Source organism: Atractosteus spatula, chromosome 27, assembly GCF_055471065.1.
Source record: "Atractosteus spatula isolate fAtrSpa1 chromosome 27, fAtrSpa1.hap1, whole genome shotgun sequence".
Classification (NCBI taxonomy): domain Eukaryota; kingdom Metazoa; phylum Chordata; class Actinopteri; order Semionotiformes; family Lepisosteidae; genus Atractosteus; species Atractosteus spatula.
In genome coordinates this window covers 6,249,615-6,265,904 of record NC_142732.1, presented here as the reverse complement: position 1 = coordinate 6,265,904, position 16,290 = coordinate 6,249,615, and the positions used below count along the sequence as shown (strand labels likewise).

Below are 16,290 nucleotides of genomic sequence, written 5' to 3'. Positions count from 1 at the left end.
CCCATCTGTCATAGGAAGTCTGATAGGATACATGCTGGACCCTATGACTCGAACGTTGTATGTTCATTGGCTGCCAACAATGACAGATATTTTAATTTAAAAAAACGAAGAGAGGATTCACGGCTGGAGCAGAGCTGTCGTCTTTGCCCAAAACTGTACAACCTGTACAACTTCAACCACTTTGTGGTATAAACAGCGTATGAGGAAGTGCGATTTGCACGATAAACAATGATCTCCCCCTGTGCGGTTTTCGCACTGCATCATGGTGACAATGCAGAGGAGGGCTGGAGAGACTGAGCCACATGGCTGTGTGTCAGACACAGATGGATCCTGCGTGACACCCGCCCACAGGAACTAGGCAGGGCCCTGCGCTCTGCCAGAAAAAGGAAGGCATGGAGGATAATAAGTACCGCCGAGGTCAAGCCGAAGACGGAAACAAAAAATGAAGACGGGAACACAAAAAACAAAATTCCACAGGAAACAAAAGCTTCACTTCGCGACTGCTAGGGAATTGTCGCAAGAAGGGAATTCTCACTTCTCAGCATGTGAGAGGAAACACACACACACACAAAGGGTGCCAGAGGTGTACGAGGTCCAGCCACTCTCCTACAATAAAATATGAAGCTAATTGGGAGTTAAAATCCAGGATATGTTCTGCTAAAAGTTCAATACAAGTTTTCTTCTTCAAGACAGGTGTGGAATCGCCAATTCGTTTTTCTTAACTGTACAAACCTACTCAAATCACCACTTGTTTTAAAACCCACCTTATAGTTATGACTGCACGTACGGAATAAGGACCTGTGAACCTGCTCTTCGACACACCCTCCTCTCACAGTCATTCATTTTGTCAATGTACCACAAGCTCAATGGCGCCATACAGAACAGCTGACATGACCTGATGCTCCAAAAGACACAGGACTGACTGCTCCTCTAACAAAATGGATGTTTTGGGTCAATTAATGCCCACCCTGCCTTGCTGTTTGTGCACAGCTTCTTTGGAAAATATCAGTCATGGTCCGCTAGTGAAGTGACAAAGCTCAAACCTATGACATCTGAGCCATACATAGCCATAGGGATATATATATGTTTTTCAAGCCTTCAGACTTCCACATTCTTCCCTGCGTGTGGTTGTGAGTATCACAGCTTCTTGACGAGAAATTAAAAAATGTAGAAAATGGCTATTTTCAAATTAGGTGGGAGTAACAACATTTACTAAGGCAAGTTTTAAAAATACATTTTTCTAAATCTCTTTAATTAATGTATAAACATCAATGTATAAACCTGCTGAAAAAGAAGCTTGTGGTGTACGGGAGAGAAAAGACCTTTATATAAGCCAAGAAGTTAAAAATACTCAACCCTTCTTTAAAGACAAACAAGGGGATCTTTCTGTTTTTACTAAAACACCTTCTACACCAGCCCAAAATACTAGCAGTCTGCTAATAACTATACTAGAAGTGTATTGTGGATTTGTATGTATAGACGCATACAGTACAAAACAAATAACAGCTAAAGGGTAACTTTAATTTTAGTTAGTTTTATGATGAAAAACTATTTGGTTAATTTATTTATCAACTAAATTACTTTAAAAAAAACATTTGCGTTTACTAAGAATGGTATCAGACCAAACTCTGCTAAGGTTCTATTTATGTCTTTAAATACAAAGCTGTACTCACAACCAGTAATGCACTCTGTGGCTTTTTCTGTACAATGAATAACCCTAATTTCCTATCGGTACACTAGATGTAACAAGCCGATAATTTGCAACTAAGATAGCACAGTACATCACCATATGCAAGCCTGCACTATGGGGACAGAGGTTTAAGGGCTGGAGTCAGATAGAACAAGTTCCAACAGAATCACCTGTTACAACAACAGAATATGAAAAAAAACAATAACTTGAAATATCACTATTCACGTAAAAAAAGATCTGGCCTGTACTAATCATGTTCTTAGTGAAAACCCTCCTTGTACTGTTCCCGTTCTGACAAAAATATCAGGGGAGCTAAAGATATCAACTAAGTGCATCCTGTACTCCCATTGCTCCACTATACAGCATGTGCTGACTAAAGGAGAACCTTTATGGCCTTTTTTTGCCTTGATAATCTAACTTCAAGCCACTTTATTCTAAACTGCTGCTATTGTGTAAATGTTTCGTAAATGTACCTGATGTGCCACTAGAAATATAACTGATGGACCTTACGGAGAACAGGCACTGAGTATAGGGCCACAGTGACACCGAGTGATGACTCACTATTTCTCAGGAGAGAGCTCTTCCCAGTGATGTTTAAAGAACCGCAAATTGCAAATGACAAAATACCTCAAGAGTCCCTTTTCGAACCCCTTGGGCTTCGAATGTTTGCTTGTCCTGCCAACACATCACTCCAGGCTTGTACAATCTGATTTTACTGAAGTTCAACCTTATTTCATCAGTTTATTCAGGAGTTTGTCACACCTCCACTTGATCTGCTATGCATTGGGCAATGGCAATGAATGGCTGAAACGTTATATGCAGAACTACACGTAAACTAATGAGCTACATAGTACATGAAAAGCACTGATGAAGGAGTTAGTCACAACTTTAGGTTTTGTTCATATTCAGTCAAACCTTGAGCAGCGTTTGAAGTTGTGGACAGCAGTGGTAACAGTGTGGTACAGCCAGTTAGGGCTCTGGTAGGTGAAAGGTTGTGGTTCTAATCCCAGGTGGAGCACTTGTGTTGTACTCATTAGCAAGGTACAGTACTTAAGTCAATTGTTCCAGAATGAATGATGCCCAATTATAAACTGTAAATGTGTACAAATCTAAAACTCTTTGGATAAATGTTTGGACCAATAATAATGAAGTTATGAACTCCTGGAGATTATACAGATCTAACCTGTTTTATGTGTTAGACATGTTAAATAGTACTGTATGTAGAATTAACCCTCACCAGGTGGTCTTTATAATATAATTGATTGCAAAGCCTTCTTGTATCATAGTTTTCTATGTCCTTTTGTAAAGAACTAAACTGAAGGCTTGGTGAAAGGAATGATATAAGCTTTTAGGAATGCAATTATAGCATGTACAGTATCTTGGGTGTAGCATCAGAGGAAATTATAAAACTACAATCTGGCTTTCCACCCAGAGCAGCTGCAATTACTCTGTTGAGGTTATTTCTGTTTGTGCAGAACCGGTTCGATATTTATAACACTCAAGATCAAAACTGTAATACCGTAAGTGAAATTAACCATAAGTCCTGAACTGAAAGATCACACTGCAGAGAGCAGCATGGTGAACTACATTTTGCATTTGTTAAGAGGTTTAATTACTTAAATTGCAACAACATTATAAACCTGAGTGTGCACCAGGGAAGCAGAGGAGTGTCGTGTTCTTCATCAACATCAGCAAGTTACAGAGCAGAAAAAGGTTCATGCAGCAAATTCCACAAGCTCTGAACAATACAGAGGCTAAAGTATTGCTGAAACACGTTAGTTTACATCCGCAGCACTGGAGAAAAACAGACATAAACAGACCTGGCTCTCCTAGCCCACAATGCAAAAATGTTGCAATGAGCTTAACAGTGAACTAAAAATACTGCAGTCTTTCTAGATAACTATATCAATAAATGAAGGTCCCCTGAGTGACTCATCCTTTCAAATTCTGGCAGATCTTCAGGTTTTTAAACTAGTTAAAAGCCAGGCTGTACCAGTCATTGACTGTGGACAGGTACTCCTAACAGACACAGAAAGTTACCCAGCTGCCACTGGTGCCAGAAAAGACTGAACCAACCAGGAAAGGATCATCAGCTAACTGTACAACCCAGTACGACTAATTACTGACCAACTTTCTGATTGACAGACTGTTAAAATACGGGCCAGTCTAGCTGTGGTCTCTGGCTGGTGCCAGATTATGCTGCTAAGGTGTGCGAACAGTCTTTTGAAGAGCAGAGGACAATCACACGATCTATGTGCTTTGAGAGGGGACAACAGGCCGTGGATGTGGGGAGTGGCGGGCCCAAATAGGTGGGGATGTTTTTTCTATCAGTTGTGAAACTGAAACGGGGTGGGCGTGGTGGGCGTGGTGGGCGTGGTGGGTGTGGGGGCCAGTCTAGTTTTTTCACTTTCATTGTGAATTGACTGATCAGTTTTGCTCCATTTTAATAGATTTTCTTTAGCGTGATCTGCACTCATATGAAAGCTTGGTCACCACTGTTTCCAAAGTCCCAGCTCTTTAACAGGTAGGAGTTTAGTGTGAACAGAAGTGGGAGGTGTAGTGGGGGGAGATAGCATTGGAGTAAGAAAGGCAGCTTGTGAGGCTGGTGTGAGGTTGCTGTTGATCGTCCCCGGTCTTTGCTGTCTGCTTTGAAAAGCATCACTAGGAGATCGAGACATGTCAGAAACCAGCTGGAGGTACGCTGCATAATGAGGGAAGGTTGAGACAAGGTCAGCAGGAGACACTTATCTGGCAGTGACTGTTGTCCTGCTACAAGGCCTACAGAGACAAGCAGACAGCGGGCAGCCTGCTGTTCCAGGAAAGGTGTTTTCAAGGTGAAACGAAAAGCACAAGTGGGAAATCTCTGCTGAAAAAAAAAAAATTCCTGCTGCAGGAACATCTCTTACAGCATATTATCTAACACCTCACAGATTTAAAGCCAGCTTCCGAGGCACAGACACCAAGCGTTCTTAATATGTAAAGCTTTGAAGTATTAAGGGATGACAGAGCACATGTGAAAATCAAAGCTTTGAAGCTCCTTCCTTCTCACAAGGTGGATTAAAAGGGCTGTGAAGCGTGAAGGGGGGAGGCACTGCCTACTGCCAGGCATCGTGCCAGTTCGCTCCCCGATAGTGTCCACGATTATCACAACAGACCCATGTCCACACTCCAGGCCCTGGCTGTGCTGATGCCTCCAATAATAACGCGAATATTATATCATTCTGTGACAAGTACACTCCCATTGTGCTGTGGGTGTGGGAAAGGCATGAATGTCAACTGGAGGACAAGATGAGACCACAGGCCTATCCCACACACACCCAGGGATCCAGAGGTGAAGGAGCCCTTCAGCCACACTGCACCACAAACAGAACTGTCTTCAGGCACAACAGTGTGTATCTTGAAGGTGTGCCAAGTAATTCAACCATCCAGAAAAAACACAAAATATTAACGGTAGCTGAAATTAAAAAAAAAAGACGATGTAAAGAGCCAACTAAATGATACTGAAAAAAAACTGCATTTCTGTTAAAATGTCAAACAGGCAGAGCATTCAACTTTTTCTTAGTTCACTTGAATAAAAGGCTATTCAAGTTTCTATTTCTAAGAGCTCACTGATTTGAACTCAGTTGTTTGAAGGCCATGAAATTCAATTCGGCTTATGATTTGTTGGGAACCTTTTCCCCATTTTTGGTGTACTTGCCACCTTCCTTCTTTTCAATTGTCACAACCCATCTGGCCCCTTCTTAATATTACTTTCTCTCCTCTGATATACATTAATGAAAAAGGAACTTCCAATACATTTGCTTATTAGGTAGGTTCAAACACAAACTACACTGCTTTGTCTCCTCATCCTTTAGAGTTTATTAAAATCATCCCGCATTACAGCGTGGACAGAGTGGCGTGCCTGGTATTCTGTCCTCCTCTGGGAGTGTTGCTTAAAAAGGAAAACAGCACTGCCAGCATAACACAGCCCAGGAGGAAACTTCAGGAGGAGCAGCACCAACAAAATGCTGAAAAAACGACTCTCAAAACAACTGCATACAGCAGGGATGCAGCTGAATCCCTAAAATAAGATAAAGAGGAGGAAGGCTGGGTATAAATGGGGAATATAAGATGTTCGGAATGTAAAAGAGGAAATCTGCTACTTCCTGATTATCATGTTTTAAGTAACTTGAAGCTTTTGGCTTTCTCCTTAAAATGTAAGTTACTGCTGCCTGAAGTTCACTTAGTTAGCAGCGTTCCATCTTGTAGCAAGGAGGAGCCCAGTCAGTACTGGAATAGGACACCACAAAGGAAAACAAGATGACTGCTGCAAATGGTGTTAGTGGACCAGTAGGTGGTGCTCTTTCCTCTGGATCAGAACTTCCCAAAGAACACCCCATTAAGGTGACTGGGGACACTGTGCTGTAGGAAATGTTGTCCTTTGGGTGAGATATTAGACAGAGGTCCTGACTGTGGTCCTGCGTGATCATTCAAGATCCCATGGCACTGCTTTCAAGCACAGGGGTGCTAACCCCTCCATCCTAAATGTGGCTGCAAGCCCTGATAATGTGTTCACTCAGATGTGTAGCAGTTGTGGGATGAAAGCCACTACGTTACGCAATGAATAATCATTAACATTAAATAGTACCCAGATTAAAAATATAAAATATGATTTACTGAAGCTTAATATTGTTACAGATTTCTGTAAGACAGGGTTACAGTCTGACCGTGTACATGACAACATGTATAAGAAGACATTGTTACCAAAGAGTGGGATAACTGTTGGAATTTGGTCATAAGCTCATATATATAGATACGTGTGTGTGTGGTACAGGAGTGCCAGGTTTGTGCAGAGGGTTGTGTCCACATGATTCCCAGGCTGCAGTCTTACCATGATGAGGCCGGTGGTGATGGGCTCGGAGCAGCCATGGCACAAGTCCCCAAACTTGGCCCAGTAATCCTTCTTGCAGAACAGCCGCCCTTCCTTCTCATAGTACCAGTGTGAGAGGGAGGCATTGCACTCGCAGCACCTGTGGGCAGAAATGAGACGTCAGTGAAACAGCGCTTCCAATAAAAAAACCTCACTTCCATTACAGAAACGAAACTGCGCATTAGCCTGAAGTGAGCTTAATTCCTCACATCCAGCTATCATCAGAAAACTGCTTATTCTCTCTCGTATTCATAGTAAGGTCACGTTAACCCAGAGCCTATCCCAGAAGAACAGGACATAACATGGAACTACTATACAGATATTATTTCCAGACACATGGGGATCTAAGGTTTGTCATGACAATGGAAATAAAAAGCTTCTTTAACCATTTTTATAATCACCTCAACCCCTTTAAATTTCTATTTTACTTACTTTATAAACCAAGTGCCTCTATCTTTTAACATGCACCCCCAAGTCAGTTTAGGATACAGAATGGTAAAAAGCCTCTAGCTAGCAAAGGAAAATGGTGCAGTTTAAACTACAAAACACATACAGAAGAAATAATGACAATACTAAGAATTTTAAAGTCAAAGTTTTACACATAGTTTGACTGTAGTCCTGTAGTTTTATGGAGCCATTCAGGTGACACTAAAAATGACCAGATCTAGGACAAAGGTACTCCACTTCAGGATTTGGAGTAGACCCTTCCTCATATCTAAAAAAATGAATGCTTGTAAAGATCTGTTGAAAACAGCCCTATTTATAAATTCAGCACCTGATAAAAATAACTGAGAAGTTTTGGTAATTGGTAATCAATTTTGGTAATTGACCATAAAGACAGAAATCTGCCTGACTTCACTGTGGTTTTATCGTTAAGAATTGGGGAAAAACAATCTCTATACTGCAAGAGGACACAAAATTTAGGAAACATGCAACAATTTTATTTTTGTTTTTTATTGTCTCAGCTCAAGGTATTAACGTCCAGTATTAAACAGCATATCCATATTATTGTTCAGTGGTACGAATTCTAATGGGATGCACTAATCTATTTCAATCTAAAATGATTAAAGCTGTCAAAGTTAAATAAAGTATTTGTTTAGTTCTGTAAACTATGTGCTGAGAGTCAATGAGAAGTACCGGTATGCAAGAATCAAAAAGTTACATATGCTAGTACTGCATACTGGATAGTACAGATCCTAGCCCTAAATACAGGAGCTCCTCATATGGGTATAAATTCTTTTTCCTATGGTTAGAAAAAGAAAATGATGTATTATAGTGACATAACTTTTGTTAAAGGCGGCCACAGTTAGGTATGAAGAATTTCTAGTTTTCCCTCAGGTAGCTTTAGTTACAGCAGATTCATATTCATATTCATTTCGAGAGGCTTTCTGGCTTCTATAGCTAGAAACTGAGGCCCCTTTTTTTTCATTACCAACAGAAGTTCTGTGAAGATGTCACATTTTGTTTCTCCCCAGGCTTTGTAGCGTGAGATCTACAGTAGGTGTTGAAACCCATCAACCAACTGCCAGCAAAAGCCAAACTTTTGTCCAACATAATGGGGAACAAGCTTTTGTGATTAACAAAGTTTCAAGTTTCTGTTACAAAGCCACCACCGCAACTGATGTATTTTAGTAAATGTGCTTTAATTTCTGAGTCTCTATTTGAAGGCTTAATTGTTACACCCGTATGAAGAGTTATGTTTATGTTTGTGGTTGATCTTGTGGCTTCGGTACCAGAAAGTCGATATTATACATATATAGATACAAATGAACTAATTGTGTTGTTTTCATTTTTCTGACAGAACAAGTCCAAAATTCACTATTTGAATTTCATAGAAATTTAACAGTAAAGGTCGGCACAGAAAATGTACAGTATAACCAATGGGCAAAATATGAGGAAGTGGAAAGGTCTATCAAAGCATAAACTTTTAGCTGTTGCAGTGATTAAACATTACATGGTAATAATAATATGCTTAAAATTATATTCAATTTATAGCAGCTTTCATTACATATCATCTCGAGGTGTTAGTGGCTGGGTTAATTAATACAAACTCCTTGAGAATAAAAAATAACTGTGTTATGCCTCCATTTGCAGAGGCAGGAGATGGATTATAGAAGTTAAACAAGAAATGTAAAGAGCACGGAATGAAAGAACAGTTGGCTGATCGGGACTCGTCTTCAGCCCGGAGTTTAAAGGATTCTAGAAAAAAAAATTAAACAGGAGCATGACCTATAAAAGATCACAGAAGAACAGGACCTTCGCCTTAACATTTTGTGGGTGTACCAGTCATAATCAATTATCATTGTGAATGTGGGGGGCCAAAGATATGTTTGACAACAAATTCTCATATTTCAAGAAATGACAAATCCAGCTGTTCGGAGTTCAGAAAGCGGAGCAGGTATGTGCAAGCTTCCTGTAGCATAGGGAAATGACACATGAGGCTACTTCCTTCTCCTTTTTAACCTGCCCTCTATGTCTCCTCACCTATTGCTTCCCCAGCTCCCTTTTACCCTCATCACACTGCTCTCTGCACCACTCCTCTGCACACCTTACTTAGGATCGAATGCTGAAACATTCTGTTCTGCGCTCTCTCTACTCCAATTAATATGTGGTATAAAAAGCAGCACTCTGTACTTGTGACACGTTTTGCAATACTTTAAGTTTGCATGAACAAATTCCTGTAAACCCTTCCCCCACACAAAGCTAGTTGTTGCCCAACAACAAAGTTTAATCACACAGTGAAAAATCCAAGAAAGATAGGAATGTACAGGCTGACCACAAAATACAAACACAAGGTATTTTTTTTCCAATGTGTCAATAATTGTAACGGGGAGGGGGGGGGGATTCTGGTAGTTGTGTAAAAGCTCAACATGCTCCATGTTTTCTCTGGAGAGAGGAAATGCAAGCAGCAGCATTGAAAATGAATGAGGACTGCTTTCACTTCCAAAGGCAACATCCCCATTTAGGCCTAATCGATCTGCAGCCGCACAGCAACACAGAAGGCGCACTTTCACTCGGGTATTTAAAACGCACCTGTCAGAACACTCACACCCCAATCTTAAACCTTCACTTCCTTAAAAATGAGAAGACATTATAAAATCAAACACAAGGGAAACATAACCTGCTCAATATCAGCTCATGGGACTATACAGATTGATCACTCAAGAAAGAATGTGTATCACAAACTGCTAAAGGCAAAGCTTTTTCTTAAGTGTGCCACTAATTAATACAACACACGCATAAATGAAATGAATCCCCTGGGTCACCAGCTTAAGGAGTCCGCTGTGGGAAAAGAATGCATGTGACCATCAGCCTATGTCCTCTGACCGGCTTCTGTTGAGTTTCCACATTACCGCACTGCTCGTGTCTAGATCACGTGGCACTGCACAGTGAACAAACAATTGCAGGTGATCACAAGAGGTACAGATGTAAAATGGGGCAGTGGTGAGCCATGCTGGCCACTTCCACGATACTTGTTCGTGAAAGAGCACGGGAGCAGCATCATGCCTCTGAACTGAAAAGCACTTGGTTACCTTGTAATAGCTATAATAGCAGTGCTATTGGTTTTATTTATGAGGGTTGTGTGGATGGAAAAGCATAATCATGCCAGGAAGGATGCAATGTCCTGTTGCATGAGAACTGCATTTATCTTCGGAAGAGTAACTGTAATAAAGGCAGTGTGAAAATGCAACAAGGCCACCTCACGATTTCCAAAGTAGACCCCAGAATTGAGCCTTACTGGCAGCATTTCATTCAGAGTTGGCATTTACTTCTAAATGGAAGCTTAAATTTAAGTATGACAAGGTTACCACTCCACCACCTCCCATAATTCTGTGCAAGTTTTGCTCACCCTGATCAATTTGGTCTTAATTATTGAGGTTCTGCAGCCAACAGTGGCAAACAGGAATGTCTGCGGTTTTAAAAAGAACGTTCTGCTTCCTGCAGAGCCTAAAAATTATGATCTGCTATTGAATTAGGTCAGTAGTGATCAGGCAAAATATATCAGACTGACCACTTTGCAGTTAAAGGTCTGGCAGGAATGCATAAAAGAACATTTTCCTGAGTCATCCAAATTATTTTCCTTTTAGCTAATGAAAATATATGAGTGCACATTGTAAAGTAGATTAACTAGGAGCAGTGCTTCTTGGGTAACGGGCTGTCATAGTGTTAAGCTTGAATCTTATTTACAGAGCTGCAGTGTGGACCATTCAGCCATCAGTGGACTAGCGTACCAGCCATCAGATCTGCAACCTTAAGAGGCTTAGCAGATTTGAAAAACTGGGAGGGTATCTCTGAGGCCTATTGTTCTGCTCCTACTGAAGGGAAAGACTGCGGCTGGCTGACTATGAGCACACACTGGGTGAGACTAAGCTAAGAGAGCATTTTTCTCTACACAGCTATTTTGCACATTGCTTTGTCTACACAATACATTCATAGCTATTCGGGTGTAGCAGCCTTAACCCTACTGTACATACAAATACAAAATTTATCAGAAAACAAAATGCCAGGATCCAATCAATCCTCACATTTTACATCCCAACAGTGTATCATTTACCAACAAAGTACAAAATAACAGGTCAGATGCAGAAATAGCACCTTGCTAAGCAAAAAAAGAAAAGTCATAGTCAGCTAAATTCTATTTTTTTTGTATAGCTGGCTATTGATCAGCGATACCTATTACTAAGTCAACATTTTTATATTTGTCTGAAAAGCTGCACTTAATTAGTACAACCCTTTTCTCTGATTCAACACTGCTGCAAAAACAAACTAGTAGTCCCCCTTAGAGTAAGACATAAATGCACCATAAATCCAATGGAAATCATATGAAATATACAGTGTATGCATTTAAGACTTCTTAAGCTAAATGATCATCGTCTTTATCTCTGGAGCACTGCAGGATCCAGCGCAAATTACAGATGAATCATTGAACACATTTTTCATTACCAAGTCAGAAAGTGGTATGCAATACTAAACTAGAGCAGAGGGCCTTGAATTAAACTCCCTCCGTCTTGAAAGATTTAATGAGGAGGTCCATACTAAAACTCAGATTTCCTGCTCTGGTGTCACTAACGGATTTTTGAGAAATGTAATTAAAGTAAGCCGCCAACCTCATATAGACTCTTCTCTGCTGCACTGTAGCAATGAACTCTGCCACATTTCTGTAATTTAATTTTCGCAGAGACAATACTGAGAAATGGCTATATCTAATTTTGGAGTACGACACAAATATGATTATCATTCTGCCCCAATTTATACATTATAAAACACGGTCAGGAGTTTTATAGTCATATCTATCACGCTTAGAACACATGTGGGCTAAACAATGGGAACTGCCACCTTAGAGTCACAACCACATCTCACAGGCAGAGCAAGAACCAGACTCATCCTTCCTCTTTCACATGAAACAGTAAAAAAAACAACTGGTCAAACCTGTAGGCGATACTGTACTGTACATGTAAAAATAGAAACATAATTTTGGCTGCAACAGTCCAGTAAAATTTCTTCCCTGACCAATGCAAAAATGTAAAGCTTCCTTCGTAAGCTCATCCAAAAGACAGCAACACATTTATTTTCTGCCCATGCTCTGCATGTTTGCTTATCCACAGTTTTTTTTACAGTTTTATTCCCTTTATACAATACAGTGCCTCTCCAAACACTATCATGCACTCACCATGGTGTAGAAGTGACCAGTTACAATGGATTTCATGCAAAATCTTTTGACTAAAAGAAAAACCTGTTTAAGAGAGCAGTTTCTGGGTCTTTGTAAATGACTCGCTGCATTAGCATATGCAAAAAATTCAGTTTTCTATAATGCACAAAGAAATGAATTAAGTACAAGTCAAAAACTTCTCAACATCCAACCAGTTACCTTTTAAAAAAGATCAAATCAAATTATTAAGGAGAAAAGAGCCTGAAAGGCAGACGAAGGGGACGCTGTTAATGATGTTGCTCATCTGGCCAGTCTGCACTGGGAGAGATCTAAGACACTTAACAAAAGCCCATTGTTCTCCGGGCCCATGCAGACCAGCTTGTGTTGTTCTCAATGTGTAGAATTAATCTACAAGACGAGAGAGGTTGCTGTATCTCATTCATCATCTTTATTGTCTGGGTTGCTGTACAAAAATGCAATATAACATTTCATTCAAGGGTGAGTATAATAAATTACACCCTCCTTATAATTCACCTTAACCCCCTGACCTGAGCTGACTATTCCACTATCCCAGTACACCCTACACAATTATAATAATAGGAGATGCCTTTATCCATACAGCTCCTGCAATGCATATAGCAGTGGAAGCTTTATAATAGCAGCTAAACCACTATGAAAACTACATTCTACTCTGTAATATTTGACCTCTTTAGTCAGCTGCAGAGACAGTTTATCACTTCTCCCCCTGATCTGCCACACAATGACATGGGGGGTGCTGCACTTCATTGGTGGATACAGTGGGATTCTTCTTTCTATGTGTACTGTGTTTTGGGATTCTGTAGGATGAGAAGCATTATAAAAATGCAATCAATTCACGCAAAGGAATGAACGGCAGCTAATGCAAATAACACTATGCAAGTTGCATTCCTTGCATTTTTCTTTGACTTCAATCTGCACGTTGTTTCAGCACTATTAATGGGCCAGGATAAAGGCATCTGCAGATACTATAGTTAACTCATCACAAGAAAGGCTGTTTCTGTTCGTTTCCACGAGCTGTGCTTATTAGCGCAGTTACTACAGAATATCTTTGTCTTTCAGTACATATCTCTGCACTGAGATATAGTTTGTGATCTAATTGTAGCATGTGATAAGCAAAATACCAAAACACTGAGCAAAGACATTTATCTGTAAAACATAAAGCCAGATTGCCTGTTAGAAGACATGAGACAGGCTATGAGAGGAGGCCATTCTGCCCATAGAGCCCATCTGGTAGTTAGTAACTAATTGATCCACGGATCCCATCCAGCCATTTCTTGAAACAAGTTAGGCTATCAGCTTCGACTGCATGGCTGCGTCCCACAACCCTAAGGCAGATTGAATCAGACAATCCAATCCTTTCATCATCTTTTTCAATTTTGTCATGCAGATTGAGAAACAAGAGAAGGCCACCTCGCAATTAACACTTTTTGAGTTTCTGTGTTGTTTCTTCACCTGATCTTATGATCAGTTTAAAGAAGAGAAGCGTTGGAAATCCCCCTAAATTTCCTTCACCCACCCCTCATGGGACACTCACTGTTAGCAAAAAACGCCTTAAGAATGAGTGGTAATTTTCAAAAGAACTGCCAAGATGTCTTCACGGGTTGATGTTCAAGTATAAGATGAGAAACTTATTTATTAGAGTTAATAAAGCTACATTTTGGAAACAAGAAAACTTGCAGCGAAATATTGGTCTAAAATCCCCTGGCTGTATTAAGTATTTGAATAGTAATTTAATAAGATGAAAGCAAGTCATTACAAATGTATTGATCAATACTGGGGGAAACAGACTTCCTACAGGCTGTGCATCTATATCAACACCATGATGGGAAATGACACTTCAGCTCGTTCGTGGAACTAGGGATCACTTTCACAATCAGTGATCCTCGATAATCCCTAATGAAAATGATACTCATTCATAAAAAAAAACAGAGGGTGCTTTTAGCATGACTGGCATGGAAATTTACATGACAATGCCTTGCCAGACTTTCTGTAACTGGTGTCACAACTGTAACTGTCACAAGGTTCTTAGAAAATAACATCAGAACAACCTTTTTGAAGCTGCTTTCTTGTGGTTTGAAGACTCACGTTCAGCTGTAGCGTAAGTGGATGTAACATGTTTTTGTCCACCAAAAACAATGCCCCTGAAGAAGTAGCTTGCCACTCCCACAATTACAGCTCAAAGCTCTAAAGTAATATTTGTGTACAGGAAGCAGAATTATCTATGGAACATGCAGCAGGTTCTCACTGCTCTGCTGTTACTATAAATTGCCTCAGTCAACAGGGTGCAAGTTTCCTATTATGCTCCCTGAGGGTCATATTGGGATCTTGTGTTGTGTTGCAAAAACACAGGGTAGCGTTTGTAGACACTGGACACTGATACAGGGAGGAAGAACGTTCTGCTCTGCCACACAATTTCTTAGGCAGTGTATGGTTTTATTTCACTGTGAACTGGTTTCATCTACTTTATTGTGCACCTTCTGTTTGTTATTAACAGGTCATTTATAATGCATGTATTCTTGTATGCAAGAAGAAAAGGCAGGAAGGCCATTTTTTAAATGTAGCAATGTGACAAAAGAGAAAAAAACAATTAGAAAGTTCTGGAATGTTTCAGAAACAACACTACATTCTAGAATAGAGAGGCATGTGGTTAGAGCTATGTACTCTGGGGAATCAGGGCAGGCTGTCTAATACTGCATATACGTTTCGCCATTTCATGCTTTATGCTCTTCAACCTACAAACACACATAATGACAAAGTGGGTAAACTATTGTAATGTTTCTCTGAACCGGGCCTCCTGGATTGTTATGCAGAGCAGAAATTGGAGGATTTAAAATAAATTACATTTTTTAAAATGAAGACAATGTAACACAACAGCTTGTAGGCTGAACTGTTTTAATCAGTTTTTAAATATCTAATAGGCAGATCTCTGATTAAAATAGAGTTTTATTAATTCCATTTTATTCCTGCTTTTGAAAACGGAAATTTCACTGGCAAAATGAGAAATCAACCAAGCAAACTAGGGGATAATTTTTATCCGAAGTCCTTACACAGTAGGAATACAGAAGTACAGGAACTGTAAAACAAGGCAAGGTAAATATTTGTAAAGTGTTACTTCTAGTTTCTAGGAATATAATGCCACTGAGTTTGCCAGACCACATTTTGAAAACGGAGGATCTAGACTCGGGTTAAAAAGGTATTCCCCTGTGAAGCGGGGCTTTCTTTAAAGCCCATCTAACAATAGGAAATTTTCCATCCACAGTCATTTGGAACAAATAATACATGAGGTGATGAAAGATGCTGGCACCGTCTCCAAGTGCAAGTTTTGAATGGCATGCCTTTGGAAACTGGCACAGGCGCCGAGGCCTCTATAGTGCAGCATCGAATGTAGAGTGTTCTGTGCCAGCAAGTGTAAAGTACAACTATAAATCATACCATCACCCCCCCGCCCCCAAACTCCATTCCAGGCAAGCACTGAATGAGAATGAGGGGATGACGTCATCTGTCTGCAGAAAGCAATTACATCATCTATTGCATGGGTTTTCCTGATTGGTCTGTTTAAATCCACCCAGGGAATCAAGAGCCCAATCAGGGAGCAGCAAACACAATGCACACTAGCGCAGCCCAATTAACTCCTAAATTGCTGCATTGGGATTCAGCCAATGTGCATCTTAAGGTGAAGAAAACAGAGCAGCCCATATGCATTGATTGAAAAATGGCATCAAGAGCACACTATAGCTGTAGCAGAACAAATCAAAGTGGGCTATTTGAGTTTGAAAGGGATTTGCCCCAGAATGTACAAAGTCATCACTGAGGAATGTAAAGTCTAATGGGCTGTAAAACCATCCCAGTAATGTACCAGTGGGCAGTTTTATTGTTTAGGGTTAGCCCTCGCTTCTTTTCAACATGTCAATGCTCGTTTTGTTTGTGTAAAAAGAAAGGCAGTCATTATTCTCCTGATCCAGCACTATGACAAGTCAGTTCACGAAAAAATAATGTTTGCAG

The 16,290-nt window shown here is 40.2% G+C and overlaps 1 protein-coding gene across 2 annotated transcripts in view; it reads right to left on the bottom strand.

Annotated features, from left to right (window-relative positions):
• LOC148814269 (LIM domain kinase 1-like) overlaps nt 1-16,290 on the bottom strand; it is a 57,664-nt gene that overhangs the window by 22,246 nt on the left and 19,128 nt on the right. For both annotated transcript variants that reach the window (XM_088907008.1, XM_088907009.1), the window contains one exon: nt 6,561-6,699. In XM_088907008.1, coding sequence (XP_088763134.1) covers nt 6,561-6,699 — 139 coding nt within the window. The remainder of the gene's footprint in view (nt 1-6,560; nt 6,700-16,290) is intronic.